This window comes from Python bivittatus, unplaced genomic scaffold, assembly GCF_059951505.1.
Source record: "Python bivittatus isolate LINGU-HERP-01145 unplaced genomic scaffold, Pbiv_v1 ctg000080_np1212, whole genome shotgun sequence".
Taxonomy (NCBI): Eukaryota; Metazoa; Chordata; class Lepidosauria; order Squamata; family Pythonidae; genus Python; species Python bivittatus.
Genome location: NW_028277035.1, coordinates 55,301,642 through 55,320,108, shown reverse-complemented (window position 1 = coordinate 55,320,108; position 18,467 = coordinate 55,301,642). Strand labels below are relative to the sequence as shown.

The 18,467-nt window shown below is 39.9% G+C and overlaps 1 protein-coding gene across 1 annotated transcript in view; it reads right to left on the bottom strand.

Moving 5' to 3' along the window:
* Positions 1-11,273, bottom strand: part of CFAP92 (cilia and flagella associated protein 92 (putative)) — a 56,742-nt gene extending 45,469 nt beyond the window's left edge. Inside the window, 4 exon segments of the mRNA XM_088134689.1 lie at positions 5,128-5,321; positions 6,781-7,046; positions 10,801-10,871; positions 11,096-11,273. Of these exon segments, the coding sequence (XP_087990815.1) occupies positions 5,128-5,321; positions 6,781-7,045 (459 nt within the window). The 5' untranslated portion in view covers position 7,046; positions 10,801-10,871; positions 11,096-11,273.
* Between the last annotated feature and the right edge of the window lie 7,194 nt (positions 11,274-18,467).

The window sequence follows — 18,467 nt, the reverse complement described above, 5'->3', positions numbered from 1 at the left end:
CTCTACAACTACAGAGAATACAGTACAGGTAGTCCTCGCTTAACGACTGTTCATTTAATGACAGTCCAAAGTTATGACAGCCTTGGAAAAAGTGCTTTACAACCTGTACTCACGCTTATGACTGTCACAAACTGTTGCACCCCCCACAGTCACGTGATCACAATTTGCGACTTTTTAATGACAGTCGTTAAACTAATCACTTATCAGGTCAGGTCACATGGTGACTCGCTTAATGACCGCCTCGCTTAATGACCAATTTTCCAGTCCCTATTGTGGTCATTAAGCAAGGACTACCTGTAGTGCAGTTTTAAAAAAAATCAAGGACAACAGGGCATGACCAGGCTGTAGCTGACTTAATGTCCCAAATGCAAGTGTAAAAAGTCAGACCCTTACTTGGTGCCACAAAATGCTCAATGTTGATGTAAGCTTGGGATGTTCCTTATATAATGCACCTCCCTTTATGTAGGGGCACTGAGGAACTCTCCCATAGATCTTAATGTTTAGACAGGTACTGTGATGGAAGGCATGAGCGAGGAGGATCCTGGAATGGACCTTCAAGGTTACAGGGAGGGGGAGAGACATTCCAAGCATCTCCTCAGCCCCCAGCTGGAGTGTGTAAAAGTGAAGAGGAGGAGACTGGCCCCTCCCTAAGGGATTCAGGGTTATAGTTGCTGTCATTGGGGGTTAGAGTTAGTCTGGTGAGGTTCTGTCTAATAGGTGTAAGCTAATAAAGTAACTGAGCTGTTCCTGGATTGTCTCGCTGTGGTTCTTGGGCCGAACCTGACAGGTACATGCTAAGAAAGAAAATCCCTCAAGTACTGAAGTCCTCAACCTTTGACTGAAAGACAATTGGACTACCAAAGCCTTTCATAATATACCCTCATATATAAGGCTTCCTCATTCTCTGCAGTATATTTATTTATCTGGCCTTCTTGCCTCTGCGTGGAAAGTACAGCAGGGAGAAGTCTAAACACTGTATCTGGTGCAAAGTCTTGCCAGTAGGTACCGTAATAAAGGTAAATTGAGACATCATTAACAATATGTAACACTTAACAAGCAGTGATCATTATAGATAGTTTTCACCTTGGTTCCTTTTTGTCTCTTACCTCCATCAATGAATTTCTAGACTAAAATTATTTGAAATATAGACTGCACCCATCATATGTTCTAGTTCAACTTTAGCATCCATGGAAATATCACTAAGGGAAACCACTGGATGAAAGCCTACCTACTGTCAAGCTGAAAACCAAAAGTAAGTCTCTAGTATACCACAATGTATGAGCAAAGAAAAGCAACATTTATGTCCTAGGCTTAGCATATCATTCATCGTCATCCTTTTCCCACAACCTCATCTGCACTTACTGAAATATTCAGCGTGGTTGGCTTTTTTGACTTGCCTCGTTCACTGTCTTTTGGAGTCCCTGGCTATGAAAATGACAACAGAAGCAAGAAAAGGGGGAAAAGGCTATGATAAAAAAAACAGACCAATGGAAAATGTAAAATAGAGTATTTCAATCATATACATTCCAGAAGGATCTTATCCATTAGTATGCTATTAATTCTATTTTTCTAATATTTTAAATTAATATTTTATTTTATGCACATTTTATAGCATTTTAATTTAGAGCCACTGATTCTAAAGCTTTGAGCAGACAACAGGAAGTTAAAATTCTCAAGAACTACATATATTTTGTTGTTCAGTCATTAAGTCGTGTCCGACTCTTCGTGACCCCATGAACCATACTGCGCCAGGCCTTCCTGTCCTTCACTGCCTCCCTGAGTTTGCTCAGTTTCATGCTCATTGCTTCAGTGATGCTATCTAACCATCTCATCCTCTGCCATCCTCTTCTCCTTTTGCCTTCAATCTTTCCCAGCATCCAAAACACAAGATCAACTCACAATTCTCCTTTCCCAACAAGCTTGCTACTCTTTTTGTCACCCAAGCCCAACTGCAACTATGGGTGCATAATACAGTAAGTCAACTTACTGGCAGGGTTTTCGTGACAAGTGACTGCAGACCACAATAAAGATTACAGTTAACATCAAAAGTCATAACTCCAATGAGAAACCAGAGTTTGTATTTGGCTCACTTGGTCTAGTTCAGTGTGCCTTCTGAAAGTAAACTAACTGCAGCCACTATCATTGGTGGGGGCAAAGAATGATTTGTGCACTGTATCATGATGCAAAAACACTGTGACGTGCATACTTCCATCTGACATTGGGACACCTATGAAAGGGCAGGGTTTACATTGTGACATCATCACTTTTTTTTTTCATCATCACAAGTAGAAGCAGACTAATTAGTTCTCTTGGACAACAATATGAATTGCAGAAGCAGGAAGGAAGCACACCGTTTTTGTCTGCCTCCAAAATATTGGCCAGTTTGTTGGAAAACAGGGATTGGCTCCATCTTTGGGTGACCAGAAAAGTACTTCAGGATATGTCCAACTACCATTCTCAGTCACTGGAGATGGAGCTGACTGGAAAAGGATACACTACAACAATATTCCCAGAGTAGATTACTGTAACAACTTATAGCATTCCTTGTGTTTCACTGCAGCGCAAAATCTGCAAACCCATCTATTTTACAATCTTCTATAAAGGGAGATGATTTGCTCCAGAGCTAACCTATAAAACCATACTTCTGTTGTTAAGGCTGCTGACATAGCTGTCCCTCTTACAAAGGATGCCATGATGCAGGATTGGGAATGATATCTTGCCTCTTGAACTCATCCATTAATTGTGCAAGGAGAAACACTTCTTCCTTCATTTCCTTTTTGTAAGAGACAAATATCTCTTCATCTCTCTAATATACTTTTGAAACATATTCAAAAGTTCACATTTAGATTAAGCCAAGTGCATTCTCTGGAGTGGGCTGGGCCCAGACTGATATTAGAAAGGTCAATCTTTTGTGCTCAGTGGAACTTGGAAACAGATCTTGAGCATGAATTAGGAAACTGGTCTTAGAACCACCTTGTCCTGGTGGAACATAAAGAGATCCCTCAATCCTCCAAGCTATGGTTGCCTTCTGTAAAAATGTGTAATGGGTTCAAGGGGAACAGTCACTAAGATCCTAAGTACCAAAGACAAGGAAAATAGTGAATCACAAGTGCACTAATAAATCGGTGTACATGAGGAAGACCTGTAAGTGGTGCCCCTTAATTATGTACAAGAATAGACCCTAAAATAACTGCCTGTTAAAGCAATAGCCAAATAGTTCAGGGACCCCTGCTGCCAATGCCATTGTTTATGTCTTTTGTACCATCATTCAAGGAGTTCCAAGTCAAATGATTCATCTTAGTGGTGTCCATTTGCCCTGGGGCCAAGATGGTCTCTACTGCCAAACCCAAACACCCAAGGACCTCGGTACAGCACTGGAGCCTGATGCAAGATGTAGAGAGTTTCAGAAGATGCCATGATTGCTCCTGTCTCATCTCTACTAGAGCAGAGTACCACAGCCTACTGAGTGAAAATGAGATGACAAGAATCATCCATGCTTTAAGCACCTTACCTTGTGCATCACTTTGGATAGCACTGTGAAGCATGGAAATGCATACAGATGTCCTTGCAACCACAGCACCACCAAGCAAAATCCTCTCTATTCTGATGTTGAAATCTGAAGAAGTGTTTCACCTCTCTGCTGTCCCACTCTCAGAGACAGGTAAATAGAGGGGCATCCTCATCTTATTAAGAACTTATGAAAAATCTCCAGATGTAAGACTCATTCACCCTGTACAAAGTGCTAGCAATTTAAGCAGTCTCCCATGGTGATCAGCAATACACTTTGTATATTTCAAGGGTAGAGACAGAAGGTGTTTTCTCTGCTTATGACAAGATGTATGGACTTTTTCTGAAGGCCCTAAAGATTTAAATGGGCTTTTGTTGTAAGCTCTGTTCACACTTGTCTCTGCTGTCCACTCACCCTATCTAATAGAGTTCTCAAGGCCAGCTGCACTCCCCTCAGTTCTCACTGGGTATTGACTTGTAATGGGATGATGTTTCTTTTCCTAACCTGTTTAGAAACGGCCTTCCCACCAAGTCAGGCTAGAATCTGTGGTCACCTAATTAGTCCTCCAAGTTACATTCCATGTGCCAAATCGGTTGGGATAAGACAACAGTGCAGGGATTAGAATACTTGTTTCATACCATGAGGCATTTTCAAGTGTATTTTGCTAGTGACCTGATTTTGAAACAGGAGAGATAGCCGCTGTAGTGGAGTGCAGTGGAAGCAGGCCCATGGGACTCAGTCCAGTTCTACAATCATCATGCCAGCTTCATAAGGGTCAGTGTTCTGAACGCCAAGATCTTTTTCATGGTTTGACAATGCACTCTTGGGACAAGAACAGCATAACCCATTGGGGGAGATGGGCAGCATACAAATTTAATAAATAAATAAATAAACAAACAAACAAACAAAAAAATAACTCAATGGTGACTTAGGCACAGAAGCTACTTGCATAATGCCAATATGATCTTGGCAAGGTTCACCCCAAGGCCATGTTCCACGAAACATTGAACTCTGAGCTTCTTCACTGCTTTTCTACAGAGGACACTTTGATAAGCAGATCATCTAAATAGGATAAAACATGCCCTCCCCCCTCTGTGTTTTTAAAAGGTTCACAAGACTCATCCTCACCTTAAGTGCTGATGCTAGGGAGAAAGGGAGTGCTCTGAATTGAAACTGATCATTCCTGAATGTAAACCTGAAGAATCTCCATGGAGTTTCTGATAAGAATAAGGTAGCCTCTGATAAATCCACCAAACCCAGAAGGTTATCCACTTTAATTTTTTCATTCTAAAGACTCAACATCTATTGAATTTACTCCATTCTGATATTCAGAATGATTCTCCAATGTCCTGTTTCCTTTGACGCTGACCACATTTCTATCAAGTTTTAATGCTGCCCTTTTATCGTATTCTTCATAATTTTCTGGTGGAATGCAGACCTGACATCAAAGGCGGCAAAGAATAGTGATCTAATTCAGGCTTCCAGCTATTGAATTTCATTTCCCCAATATTTAACAAGGTCAGTTGTATAATATGAAACTGCAATGCAGTACCTCCAAACTTCAGGAATATATTATAATGATTATTTAAGAATAGCAAAAAAAAAATTATCCTTTTTACCTTAGATTCTGTTTCCAGAAATAATTTAGCCACTGGACCAAACAATACCAAATCTAATTTTCGAGGTTCAACATCATCTGGTAGAAGAAAATACTCCATATGATAGAAACGATGCATTTTTGGAATATGTCCTTCTCTTAATTTAGATCCTGCTACTTGCACTTCTTGTTTAGTGATCTGCCAAGGCTTATTTGCTGAAAATAAATAAATAAATTACAAAACAATGGTAGGAAGAGTGAAAGAAATCCAACTATGAATGAAAGAATATAACAACTCCATATGTATACATGCACATGTCTAAGAGATTATGCTACCATATAAAGAACCGATAAGAGAGGTAATAACATCATAAGATCACCCTTCAATGATCCAGAACTCCAGGTTTATCATTCTGAGGTGATGCAGGTAAACTCCTAAATATGTTTATTTATCCACAAAATAAATTGGAACAAACATGCCAAATATCTACCATTTTCACAATACATGGTTCTCCCTACCACTATTTTATTCTTACACAATCATGTAAGGTATGGTAGAATAGGTAAAGTGGTGTCCAAAGGCATGACACATTGAAATTTCTGAGATCTTCAATGCTTTTCAAATGGGAACTCCTAGTTTCAGGATATTTAAAAATACTGTCTTAGTCTAAACTGCAAAATATGATATTTACGCACTGAACTTTTATCACTTTCCTCTTTATGCCTACATGTCTCTTCATCTTTCTGTATTCACTCAATTCCACTCTCCCACCTGACTTCCTCAAAACTCAACAGCATCTGATACCTAAGGAGTGTGCTCAGTCCACAATGTGCTATTTTGCACTTTCTCTCCAACCGTGTTATGGAGTTTTCCTTGAAGATGTTTTAATTGCTATTGGTCTTATTGTTTTGTTTCACCAGGGATCCCCAAGACTGATTATATGAATTAACCCGTACAGCTTATATTCCAAGGCCACAAACACTATAAAGAAAATAGTACAGTAATATTTAGTCACTAAGTTATCTCATAGCTTTGATTAAATATTTGTAAATTTATCCATACATCCTAGATAAGGTTACCGAAAGATGCTCAAATAAACATTCAGCCTCCATTCACCCTTCCAAACAGCAGCCTGTACCAACATTAGACGCTGAACAGGCGCCACCACATTCATCTCAATTTTCCCCAGGAAATAGTTACAGGATATCTAAGATGTGCTGCATTAGATATAGCTATAGGTATAGCTGGACACTTATTTCCTCATCCAAACAAATGTCTATTTGTCTACAAAAAACCAATCCAGCATGTGGTATTTATCCATATCTACAGTACCACCCTAACCTATATCAATGTTTTACGTGAGGTTAAATTGTGCTGAACTTATAGAGCTGAGCCATTCTTAAAAATTCAAAACAATCTATCCATAGCCAAGATGACATTATAATTTAGGTGTCAAACAGAACTGCTACAATTTCCACATCTTTATATCCCAAAGATCAGCAATGGACAGGATTTATAATGTTAATTTGATATGATATAGAGATTTTTATTTAAATATGATGAGAAACACATACAATTCTTTATATGTTCAGTCTCCTCTGCAGTATTCTGTAAGCCCATATGACATGTTCAAAAGAAGAAAAAGAAAAAGAACTTACAATGCCATTTACCTACTTGGAAGAATAAGTGGGATAGCCAATGAAACTGAGAATGTGCAGGTAACCAGATGCTGAAAATCAAATTCTTGGCTTCTCTCTGAGTGACTGCATGTTATATTTTCATCTTCAGGAGTGGGATGACCACCACCACCACCACCACATATGTCTGGGGAATCAGTTCCATAGGTGCTGTCTGAACACTGTGTGTTGAAATCTTCCTCGGCTGCCTCTTCCTCCTCATCCTCATTTTGTCCCTCAAGATCCAGCAGATTACTTGCCATCCTGGGACAGAAACCCAAACTACTAATAATTCTAATTTCTTCTAATCTGTACATTTATTTTTAAAATTAACTACTTGAAAAAGGCAGTAAGCAACCCCTATGCCCTATTAAAACTTATCATAAAGAGAAGATGGAAGAATTTTATTTGTATGTCCCTTTCCAACAAACATACAGCCCATAGTAAATTCACATAACCAGAACATGAACAGATGTTTCATTCTGGGCCTGGATCATCCTTGAACAAGATGAATTTGTTCCTAGCATATATAAGTAATACAAATGTAATTTAAAAATGGCAAAGTGGCTTCTCTGGCTGCAAAGCCCCCATTATTGGTTTTTATTGTAGGCTGTTACATCAAACAAATCTGGCAAAATTCTTCTTTTTAAAAAATTTTCTTTATAAGTTCCTTGTCTGGCTTTTAGCCAAGTTTACCAGGAGACACTCAGCAACTGGGAAACAGTCATACTTACAGACACTCTAAGATCAGGCCTGGCCCTCAGAATGCCACAGAAGATAGGAAGCAGAGTGGACTCATTCAAGATTAAGTCTGCAAAGCTGCAGGTTCTCCACAGCGGGTATAAAGGAACATCGTGAGCTACAATATGCAGATCCAGGGCTAGTCTTGAGATACAGCCTGAAAACCACTTTGAGATAGAGGCTAAGTCTGAAAACAATATGTAATACATAAATTTAGACTTGGTTGGCAACCCTGAGTAACTGTAAGCTATCATTTTTTAATGTCACATGAAGGTATGCCAATCTTGAAATATACTTTATATAACAAGTTTCCCATCGATACAAAGCAAGGTGGCCAAAAGGGGTAAAGACAAGAGAAAACAACCACAAAGGGACTTATAGTGAACTGACACCTATAATCAAGCACTCCAAGCCAACGATGGCAGTGCACATAAGCAAGCAAACTTCCATTCAAGCATTCCTGATATATCAGAAACCAGACAGACAGAAAGCTGCCATGTTGTTACATCCAGTATTCAAGGCTATGAGTGGACAGAAGATTAAAAATAACAGCTTTAACCACACAAATCTTATCCAGGGATTAGGAGTTGAAACCTTTCATTTGAAATAATTTCTTAGGCAATAAGAACAAGCAGATGCACATATGCAACTTTGCTACAAACACATTCTTAGATTTCTACTGTGAGTTCAAGGAAGAAAAGCATATTTTAATACGATAAAAAGCCAAGCTGTCATTATCCAAACTACGCTCCAATGGATTAAATTAGAAAGCTGTGGGAATGCAAATAATGGATAAAATGCAGAGAAAGATAAATGAGATTAACTTTGAAAACAATGAACCATTAGCAAATTGTCTCATGAATTTAAATGAGCAGCAACACATATGTTTTCTTTCCCTGGACTGATATATATCTATATGCAAACTTACCCATCATTCTCTATATTCCCCATAAAGACAAATAATGCTATCTGGTTGCATAGAGAAATGAGTACAATACTGCAAAAATCGGTAAAGCATTGCTAAGGAGAACAGATAATTGCTGAACTGTTGCTTTATTATGTTTGTAAGTATGATTATAAACTGCAGTTTAGTATTACACATGTTTAGCCCATAGAAAAGTTCTTCCTCTTACTTAAAAAAAAACAAATCAGAAACTGTTGTTATTTATAAACAGTCATTTTGGAATCAGTAGCCACTTTACCAACATAAAACTGTAACTCACTATGAACAATAGAGAACAATTTTGCCAGGGTACCTAAAATTATTTATCCTGTTGTTTAAGGCTTGTATTTATAAAGACTAGACTGCGTAAAAGACCAATCTTTTTTTGCTTAGATGAAAGGCCTCTAAGATTGCAAAAGGACATAACATCAGACATAAAACTAATTCTTGATGAAACAGAAGCTTGCCCAGGGTAGTCTTGATAAGTATAAGCATGCATAAACAAGGTAAATTGGATTTAATTAGCCTTTAGAATATTACAGTAATTTAAAAGCATGTATTTCTAATCAGTTGGATTAGAATGTCCAATCAGACTTCAGCTTCTCAACCTACACGCTTTGCTAGAGTTTTTCAAGATAGCTATACATTGTGCAGCCTACAAGAACTTCCCAAGGTTGGTTATTTTCAACAAAGTCTATTCAAAGACTACTGCTGCAGGATCTGATTCTGACAGTCCAGAAATAAAAATGATAGAGTTTATCCTGGATCAAGTTTAATTATCTACTGAAAACATCAGACCAAAGGACATTTCTACCACATTAATTAAGCAGATTTGTTTCTATCATCTTCAGCATACACAGATGGTGTAGCATCCCAGGAAGATTTCCAGCAATAAGATGTCTTCCGTAAGTGAATGGCAGAAATTAGTATTATTTCTTCCCCGTTGATTTTAATGTGTATGCTTTAACTGTTTAACACTGTTGTTTTATTAAGTTTTCAAATATGATTTTAAGCTGCTTCAAACTTTTATCTGAAATGTTTTTCATAAAATAAACAGTAAGACTAAAGAGGGATTCTCATTCTCTTGCTTGGTACTGCAGCTAATAACTGCGATATTAAGAAGATCTGTATCACATTTACAGCCACTAGTTTATGCAATCTGACTGCTTCCAGCAGCAAAGCAGTTAAAAGCCACCAGAAAGAAAATAATTGATTAGAATTATTTTATTTATTTATTTATTTATTTATTTATTAAATTTGTATGCCGCCCATCTCCCCCAACGGGTGACTCTGGGCACCTCACAATTAAAACCAAAGACCCAAGAACCATTAAAAAATGATACCATATAAATAGTTAAAATTAATTAATCAATTAAAATCAGACTATTACCAACAAGCAAGGCTTTTTTTCAATTTGTATAAAAACAAAACAAAAGGTTTGGCTGGAATTGTGGAATTTAAATATAATCTGGAAGTTGTGTAGCATTTGCAACGTAAAGCATATGCCAACATGAATAAGGTTACCCCTGGAGACCACTTTATTAATTTGAAAGTATAAGTAAGTATATAAAGCTATTTGGCAAGGGCATATAGGGAGTCACACACACATCCTAGACTCAGACAGAAATATTTTTAAAAATGAGTATGTAACAACTAGCTAAGATCCATTTAAATGGAGAAGCCTACACCCACTCAGACTGCAGGCTGCAATTTCTATGCAGGCTCAGGAGGCAGTTTCAGGGCTAGGTACAGCACACCAGATTCCTCCCAGGGGAACACCTCATACCAATGAATAGTTGCTCTCTGCTAAGGAAAGGCACCACCGACCCCCTTGGAGAGCGACATATCCTAAAGAAAACAAGCAAGTTCAGCATGTGAACAGGAACATCCCCTCACCCCTCGGCAGTGTCCCAGGCCTAGGACCTCTGAAAGCTGCGTTGAGGCAACCAAGTCCCAGCAGCTGAGGCACATCAAGCATAAGGCTACCCCTCCAGATAGGCAGAGTAAAAGGCAGATGCTCTCGAGTCTAGCTAGACTTCTAGGAATCACATGCATCGTTTTCTTGGCAAAGGCACTTCCTGCTCCTGTTCCATCACACCAGAGTTGATCCTGCTTAGCTTCCGAATTCAGACAAGGTCGCTCAAGCGCTGCTACCAGTTGAGTCGGGCAGGGAGAGAGAGGCAATCAGCTTAATGAATGGAGTCCCCAGATGTCATCCTGCAGTAAACAGGGTCACACGGACTGGACCGCCCTATTGATCAACGCCACAAGTTGATCAATACCACGCCAGCAACCTCCCCTTCTAAAAACTCCAGGGCCACTCGCGGGATTTACCTGGATCGGCGGAGCAAGCACGTCGCCACACAACAAAGCTCCACAGGAAACTCACTCAGCCGGCGCAGCACCTGGCAACAAAGACAAACGTTTGCGGGATCCGATCTTCATTCGCCTCGCCAAAGAATCCCGCTCGGCCCCTTTCGGCCCTGGAAGTTGCCCTCGCAACCAGTGCGTTGGGCTTGGCGCTGCGAGGCGTCACGGGAACAGCGGTTGTTAAGGCCGCTGTCCCCCCCGTCCTGCTAGTGACTTTTCAAACAACCCGGTAGCGACAAGAGGAGAGGGGAGAACTCACGACGTCTATTCTTCCCACCCCGCGAGAAGTCCTGTTGCGATAACCAGCCAGGGATCCAGAGAAAAGGAAGCAAAGTTGGCAACGAGGCCGGCTTCGCAGCTGAGAATACAACTGTCCACGCCTGTACGTGCTCCTAGTACCACCTACGGTGTACGTGGCCTCGCTTCGTGAAAGGACTTGCTAGGCAGCCCCACGCGCAACGGACGCGTTCCAAACGCCGCTAGAAAAAACTGGAACCCGGATGGAACCTTCCCAACGTATTTAGCTTTATGACGTATAATCGAATTCGTGTTCTGGGACCTTGTCTGCCCTTATTGCAGGCTTCTCAAGCCTTTGGCGGCGTATGGCCCGTTTTGGAGATTTGAACGCGTTGTGGGGTGCCATCCATTGGAGCAAGAGTTCACAAAATAGCTGTTGTAATGGACGAGGCTGATCACAAAACACCCGTTTTGCAAATAACCAACCTCAGAAGCTGAAGATCAAGTCTTGTAACCTGCCCTGTAAAGCAGACCTAAGTCCTGAGAGGGAAATGCTCTCTAGAATCCAGTTTTCTATTACACCAAAGCAGACATTTAATTAAAACTAGGCTTTGTGTGTGTGTGTGTGTGTGTGTGTGCGCGTGCCAATCACTTCATCCCACTCTTTCACCCAGCCCACAAATCATCTTCAGCCAACTTCTCCATATCTAGGTTTCTCCCCAACTAGGAGAAACACAGAAAGTAGCTTCAAAGTCATAGGTAGCCTTGGGGCCTCATCATGTTCCAGGGCACTAAACCACATTTCCTTAACTGGCTTGTTGAATGAGCCACACAGTTCACACAACATGCCGACATGCCGAGCCATAAACCATGATTTACAAGGCTGGGTTCACTCTGTATGCAAAAGCAACATGGGACAAAAATTATTTATTACACTTTTTTAGTGACCCAATAAAAATAAATTAAAATCCAAACAGTAAAACAATAAAATACAATTAATCTAGGTATATAATATATTAAATGTACCGTCCTAGTGGAGAGGAGGCATTTAAAATCAAACTGAGACTGAAGATAATCAAGATGAGGACCAGGCACACATCTCTGAGAAGCAACCTCAAAAGGGGAGACATAATTGAGAAAACCTTCCCTTTATAATCCAGTGCATTGCAGTAACCAGAGATTGCTAGAATATTTGTAAGGGATAGTAGGCTTTTAAGAAATTGTACATATATACCTGGAATTGCACTGCTGGGCAGACATATTTATTACTGTTATTGTTGGTCGCAGTCAGCCAGATGTTTAGACTGGATTTGGTTTTTTTTATCCACCTATCGAGTCCTTCCCAAAGACCTGGGTTAGGCAAATGTTGTTTGATGGCGTTAAAATTAATATTGTTGGTTGCACAGTCACCCAGATGTTTAGACTGGAGTTGGCATTTTTATCCATCAAAGGTAACTCTCTTTTCAGCACAATTCAGCAATCCAACAGAAAGATTACCAGAGAATCTTTAATCATGCATCCATCCATACCCATCACATGATCCCTTTCTGGGTAACCATAGTTGATATTTTTGTTTAAACTGCTAAAAGGACTGTTAAGCACTGACTCTTCCTATGCCTTTAGTGACAGTTATGGATCCAGGAGTGCTGAATGCAACCCCCCTAGGACAGATTGATCATAACTCACTGTTGTCTGGACTGAACTTCCATTTATTGATCCTCTTCCAGTTCATTATGCAGGCATCACTTCAGGGCATCTACTGTCTCCATGAATTAGATGAAAGTAGAATTAAATCTGGGTGTCATCTTCATACTGATGACAATTCAACCCACTTCCTTGGATGATATATGACATAGCCTGGGGATAACATTGAGTCCTGAGGAACTCCATGACACTACTCTGTGGAACATTGTTATAAGCCCTCAACACCAAATTCCAGAAACAGCCAGTCAGGTAGGAGCAGAACCATAGAAAGGAACCATAGAAAGGATACCATGATTGATGGTATCAAAAGCCACTGCATGAGCCAAAAGAAACTACAGAATTGCATTCCCCATCCGCTCTCAGCGAAGATCATGTGACCAGGCAATAGTTTCTGTCCTGAAGCTAGACCATATCTGGATTGAAATCAATATGGAAAGTCAGCTTCACCCAAAAGTGTTTGAAATTGGTCAACAACCTCTTGGCTGAGTACCTTATCCAAGGACGGAGTATTAGTAACCACAGAATAGCAGATGTGAGTGTAGCCATGGAATCTGGATTCAATTCCATCTAGCTTATTGTGGTCTATACCAACTGGCAGCAGCTCTCTGGAGTTTCAGGAAGAAAATACTTACTACAGATAGTAGGGATTGAATCTTGGACATTTTTCAAATCATCTTTCCCTAAGGACTCTTGTCTACCAGGAAGACTAAGGATCTGCTGTCTACAGAAAGTGCATTTGAATCAAAAGTGCTTTGCCTGCATACTTGAAAATAAAACAGCTACTACATAGACAGTAATCTCCAGCGTTTTCATCTAAAGAGACAAAGCACTGGAGGATCACCCCCAAATATATCATATAAACATTGGAGGTAGTGCATAACAATATATTAATATTTGGGGGGGGGGGTGCCTTCCAGTGAGTGTTGACTCCTGGCAACTGCCTGGATCCCTGTTTTCTTGGCAAGATTTTGGAAGTGGTTTGCCATTGCCTCCTTTCTAGGGCTGAGAGAGAGAGAAAGTGGCCCAAAGTCACCCAGATGCTTTGTTCCTAAGATGGGACTAGAACTCACAGTCTCCAGGTTTCTAGTCTGGTGCCTTAACCACTACACCAAACTGGCTCTCATGTATTAATATATAGCTAGTTATTTTATTTATATGGATAACTTCCGAAGTATTTCTTAATCTTTCTATTTAGTTTGCTTTCAATTCTTCAGAAAAATCAAGCATGTTACCATAATTAATTTTTTTCAACTCATTATGTGGAACATTTTGATCACTTTCTACTAGTGCAATCCCAGCTAAAATATATCATCTGTTGGAGTTAGTGAAAACAGTCAACACCCATCACACACACCTCTTGATTCTTTCAAGTATTTCCCATCCAGCTACAAAATATGTCCAATCCTTCTTAAGAGGATTATGAGACTGGAGAAGAACCACAGCTGGTAGTAGATGAATTCTAAATCAATTTTCTTGTACCTATAAATGGAAAAGTGATATGCAGTGAGGTAGTTTGCATTATACAATAGATGAACTACTGATTTACTTTGAATTATTTAAAAAACGCAGCAATGTTTTGATTTGGCACAAATTCTATTTTATTTCCATTTCATCTGTGTACACATTTTATTAAAAATATATATGAGATATCCAAAGATTGTGGTAACATAGTTGAGCATATATTGAGTGCTTATGCATTATATCTGTTCCATTGGCCATTTTTATATATGTCTACAATATTTCCTTACAAATCAAAGTTTAGAGACTGTTTTCAAGTTGTTTGTTGCTAAAGTTAAGTAGCAAATTAGGGGGCATCAGGGATTAACCCAGAGTCTCAGGAATTCTGGATTCAGGGTATGAACTGCCTATATATCTTATGATTTTGTAAAGAATAAATATGTGAACTTCTCAGTGTGTCAACTTTCTTGATTTGCATTATCATTTAATTAGGAAAGGAATTTGTTCATACTTTGAACTGATGTACAGAAATCTTTTCATTAGCCTTTTTCCAAAGCATCTTTCATTGGATTAAAGTAAAATGAGAAGGAGGTATATTAAAAAATAAGACCTAGTCCTTCTTTTGTGTCTCCTTCATTATCCAAACATTGCCAATCACAAATATCTTAGTGATTGATCAATGAGGTTGTTCCACACTTGAAAGACATGAGTAGAGCTGAGCAGGTATACAATAGAGACAGTATGGTGGTTCTCAGAGATGGAATGACATTACTACCAGTAATGATGTGTGGCTCTGGTGTAGTTCTGCTTGGATAAACAAGGGATGCTGGTTCTTGAAGCTGACAGACCTCTCTGTGAGCTCAGTAAAATCTATGTCTCCACTGTCAATAACAGACAGATGATATTAAGCTGCACAGAGTCTTACCAAACTGGCAAGCAGATAAATTTCATAAGTAGACAGAGGTTCAAGGTCCCTTGATTTGCTCCTTGTGAGTAGTGAATAGTGATGCCAGATGCTGTTCATTACCAGGAAGTGAGTCAGCAGCAGAACGCAAAGATCTATGTTCATTAAGAAAATGCCTTTTCCTTCACTTGAAACTTGGAGTGGATGAGAACTTGATTCAGGTTTTTAATCATAAGAACTTAGTGAAATCTACAGGTCACTTCCTAAAGGAACCTGAAAAAAGCAAATACGAGAAAAAGCAAAAGTAACTGATTCATCAAACAAGGCAGATGGCCATGAAGTCAGAATTCTTAAACATTAGGGCTTGAATCCTTCTATATTCAATCATGTTGGTGGTGCTGAACAAGGCCTGTCACCTGCTTTTCTTAAGCTCCTTATCTTAATAACTACATAATATAGGCAGACACAATATTATTGCCATCATACTGGCTTATTGAATGTAGCCAATGCAAATAATGAGAATTGCATTAATTTTTTTTTAATGAGAGTATTAAAATTAGATATGTGCAATCCTTATCATTCCAGGAATAGAGCATCTTTAATGAACAGCCCCAGGAATAGTGAGAGGGTTCTGAGTTACTTCCCCTGCCCCTTAAGTCAATAAGAAGGCTTGAAGGCAGTGGGGATGTGATGGATGGTGGGGAATGATGTTGGGGATGTGATGTGTGGTTGTGACTGGATGGGCAGTTGGTGTGAGTGGCTTACCAGATTGCTGACCTCTCAACCACAGAGTGTTTGTAAAAAGTGGTTGAGTTGTGCAATTGCCACCCACCTTGGGAGAATGTATAGTCTGGAAGATGGGAGTGAGGCATATAGGTACAGTATCAGGTCAAGGCAGACATAGTGGGTTGACCGTTCCAGGGTGATATTCAACCTGTCAGCAATCTCCTCTTCTGATTTGGCAACCCACCTGGTGGCCTCGCTGGATTGTCAGTGAATTTAGCCTTAAAGTGTTGCTGATGAACACCAGCTTTGTCTCCAATAAGACTGCATCCATTCCTATGATTTGGTGGTGGATGAACACATGGACGTGGCATCTATTACTGATACCTGGCTGGTGAAGGTAGTGAATGTCACTTTCTTTGAAATCTGCCCAGCCAGGTTTTGGGTCCTACATCAGCCTCAAGAGCAGGACTAGGGAGGGAAGGGGGAAGCAGGCATTGATCTACTGGTAGACTTTATCTGTAGCTACGGTTACTGTTCCAGCAGTGGCAGGTTATGAATGCCTATGTGTTAAGTTGGGCCATAGAGATAAGAAAGGAGTCCTGTTGGTGTACAGGCCACATTGCTGCCCAGCAGGATCCCTCCCTGGGCTTCTGAACTTGGTTGCTGGACTGGTGAGACCCTCACCTTTTGGTGCTGGGGGACTTCAACCTCGATATGATCGGGACCAAGAGTTTATGGACTCCATGGCAACTATGGGCTTATCTCAGGTGATCTCAGGTCTGACACATGTGAGTATACACACTTTAGATCTTGCCTGCATTTTGAAGCACTTGCCATATAATCTGGATGTGAAGGATATTATCATCAACACTTTGTAGCAGTCAGATCACTTCCTGCTCCAGATGTGATTGACTGCCACCTGGGACCTCTGTAGGGTTGGACCTACTCAAATGGTCTGACTCAGGTGCCTTATAGATTCAAGTAGTTTCTGGCAGGTGCTTGGGGAGCTTCCTGTCAATCTGGTGGGTGAATCCACTGAGAACCTGATTCACTGTTGGCAATGTGTGAGGCAACCTGAGACTTTGACGTAATTGTTCCTGAGGGCTCGTCTGTCCTGACTGATATCAGATGGCTCTTTGGTTTGTTGAAGGTTTTGTGAGATGAAGCAGCAGAAGGGACACCTAGAGCACTGCTGGAGAAAGACAAGAAGTTAATCTGATTGACTATGGATGCTGCCTGTATTCAGGCCAATCTGTGGTGATAAGAGAGACGAAGCACCATTACTTCTCCTCTCTGATTACATCAATGTATTGTTGTCCAGCAGCTGTGTTTCAAGTGGTCAGCTCCCTATTAGGGAACAACCATCTATGTGAAACCATTGGGTGAGGTCATCCACCAGTTTAGATTCAGTATCATCAGTATGCTGATGATACCCAGCTTTACATCTTAACCCCAAGCTGCACAGGTGAAGCTGTCAATGTAATGAACCAGTATCTGGAGGTTGTTCAGGTCTGGATAGGGCAGAACAGACTTCGGCTCAATCCTAACAAGACTGAGTGGCTGGGCCTGTTTGGCCCCCCAGGGTCAGGGATGTTACCATCATTGTTCTTGAATGCTAATTCCCTCCAGTGACATCACTCCCCCCTCTCAGAAACCAAACAACACCAAAAGATGCCACCCAAACTGAGTGTTGCCTATCTCTATTCAATTGATTGTGTGGCTATGAGACCTGAAACATGAACAGTTTTTATAACTAATATGTTTTCTATGACTCTATAAATAGTAGAAATATCTCATACCTGAGATAAATTTATCAGGAATAAAATAGATGCAGTAAACAGTAGGCTTAAACTGAGTTAACCTAATTGCAAATAGTGCTATGTTTACCTTCTTGCCTCCACTGACTAGATAATTACCTGCGGTCTTAAGAAAATTCTTGACAATTGATTACTAATAAGTATTATACATTTATGTGATCAAGAGATTGTACCCCCTTATACAGCTTAGTGAAGCTTTTGTTTAAAATAAACAGTGAGCTGAGCTAAACATGTTACGTACTTTTAGGGTGAATTGCAATGAATTCTGTTAATTGTAGAAGAACCTCAGTCTTGAAAACAATTATGGTATTTCCTATTTAGAGGGAAAAAGAGAGTGTTTATACCACAAACACCCAGCATCATTGTATTTCAGTGTATGTGAACACAAATTGCCTTTGTGTTGATGTGTGTTTTCTTTTTTTAACACCCTGATTGTGAAATCAAAGAATTATCTTTCAAAAGATTCAACCTCTATTCTTTAAATCAGAAGAAGAGCAGATGGGCAGTTAACAGTTCAACAAAGGCTCAGTGTCCTTCAACAATACTTCAGTCTCTTTATTCTCTTTATTCCAGTGAGAGAAATGAGTGAGAAGCTCAATTGCCACTCATGTGGAAACTGCAGGTGGCGTGGTAAAATATAGGCTGACATTTTAATAGTCTGGTAAAGATTTTGTTAGACTTCAAATCAATTATGTAAAATAACTAGGACAAAACCAATGATAATTGTTTTAACATCTGCCCCAGGAACCTTTTGCTTTAATTCTTCTTGCTGAAGATTCATTTAG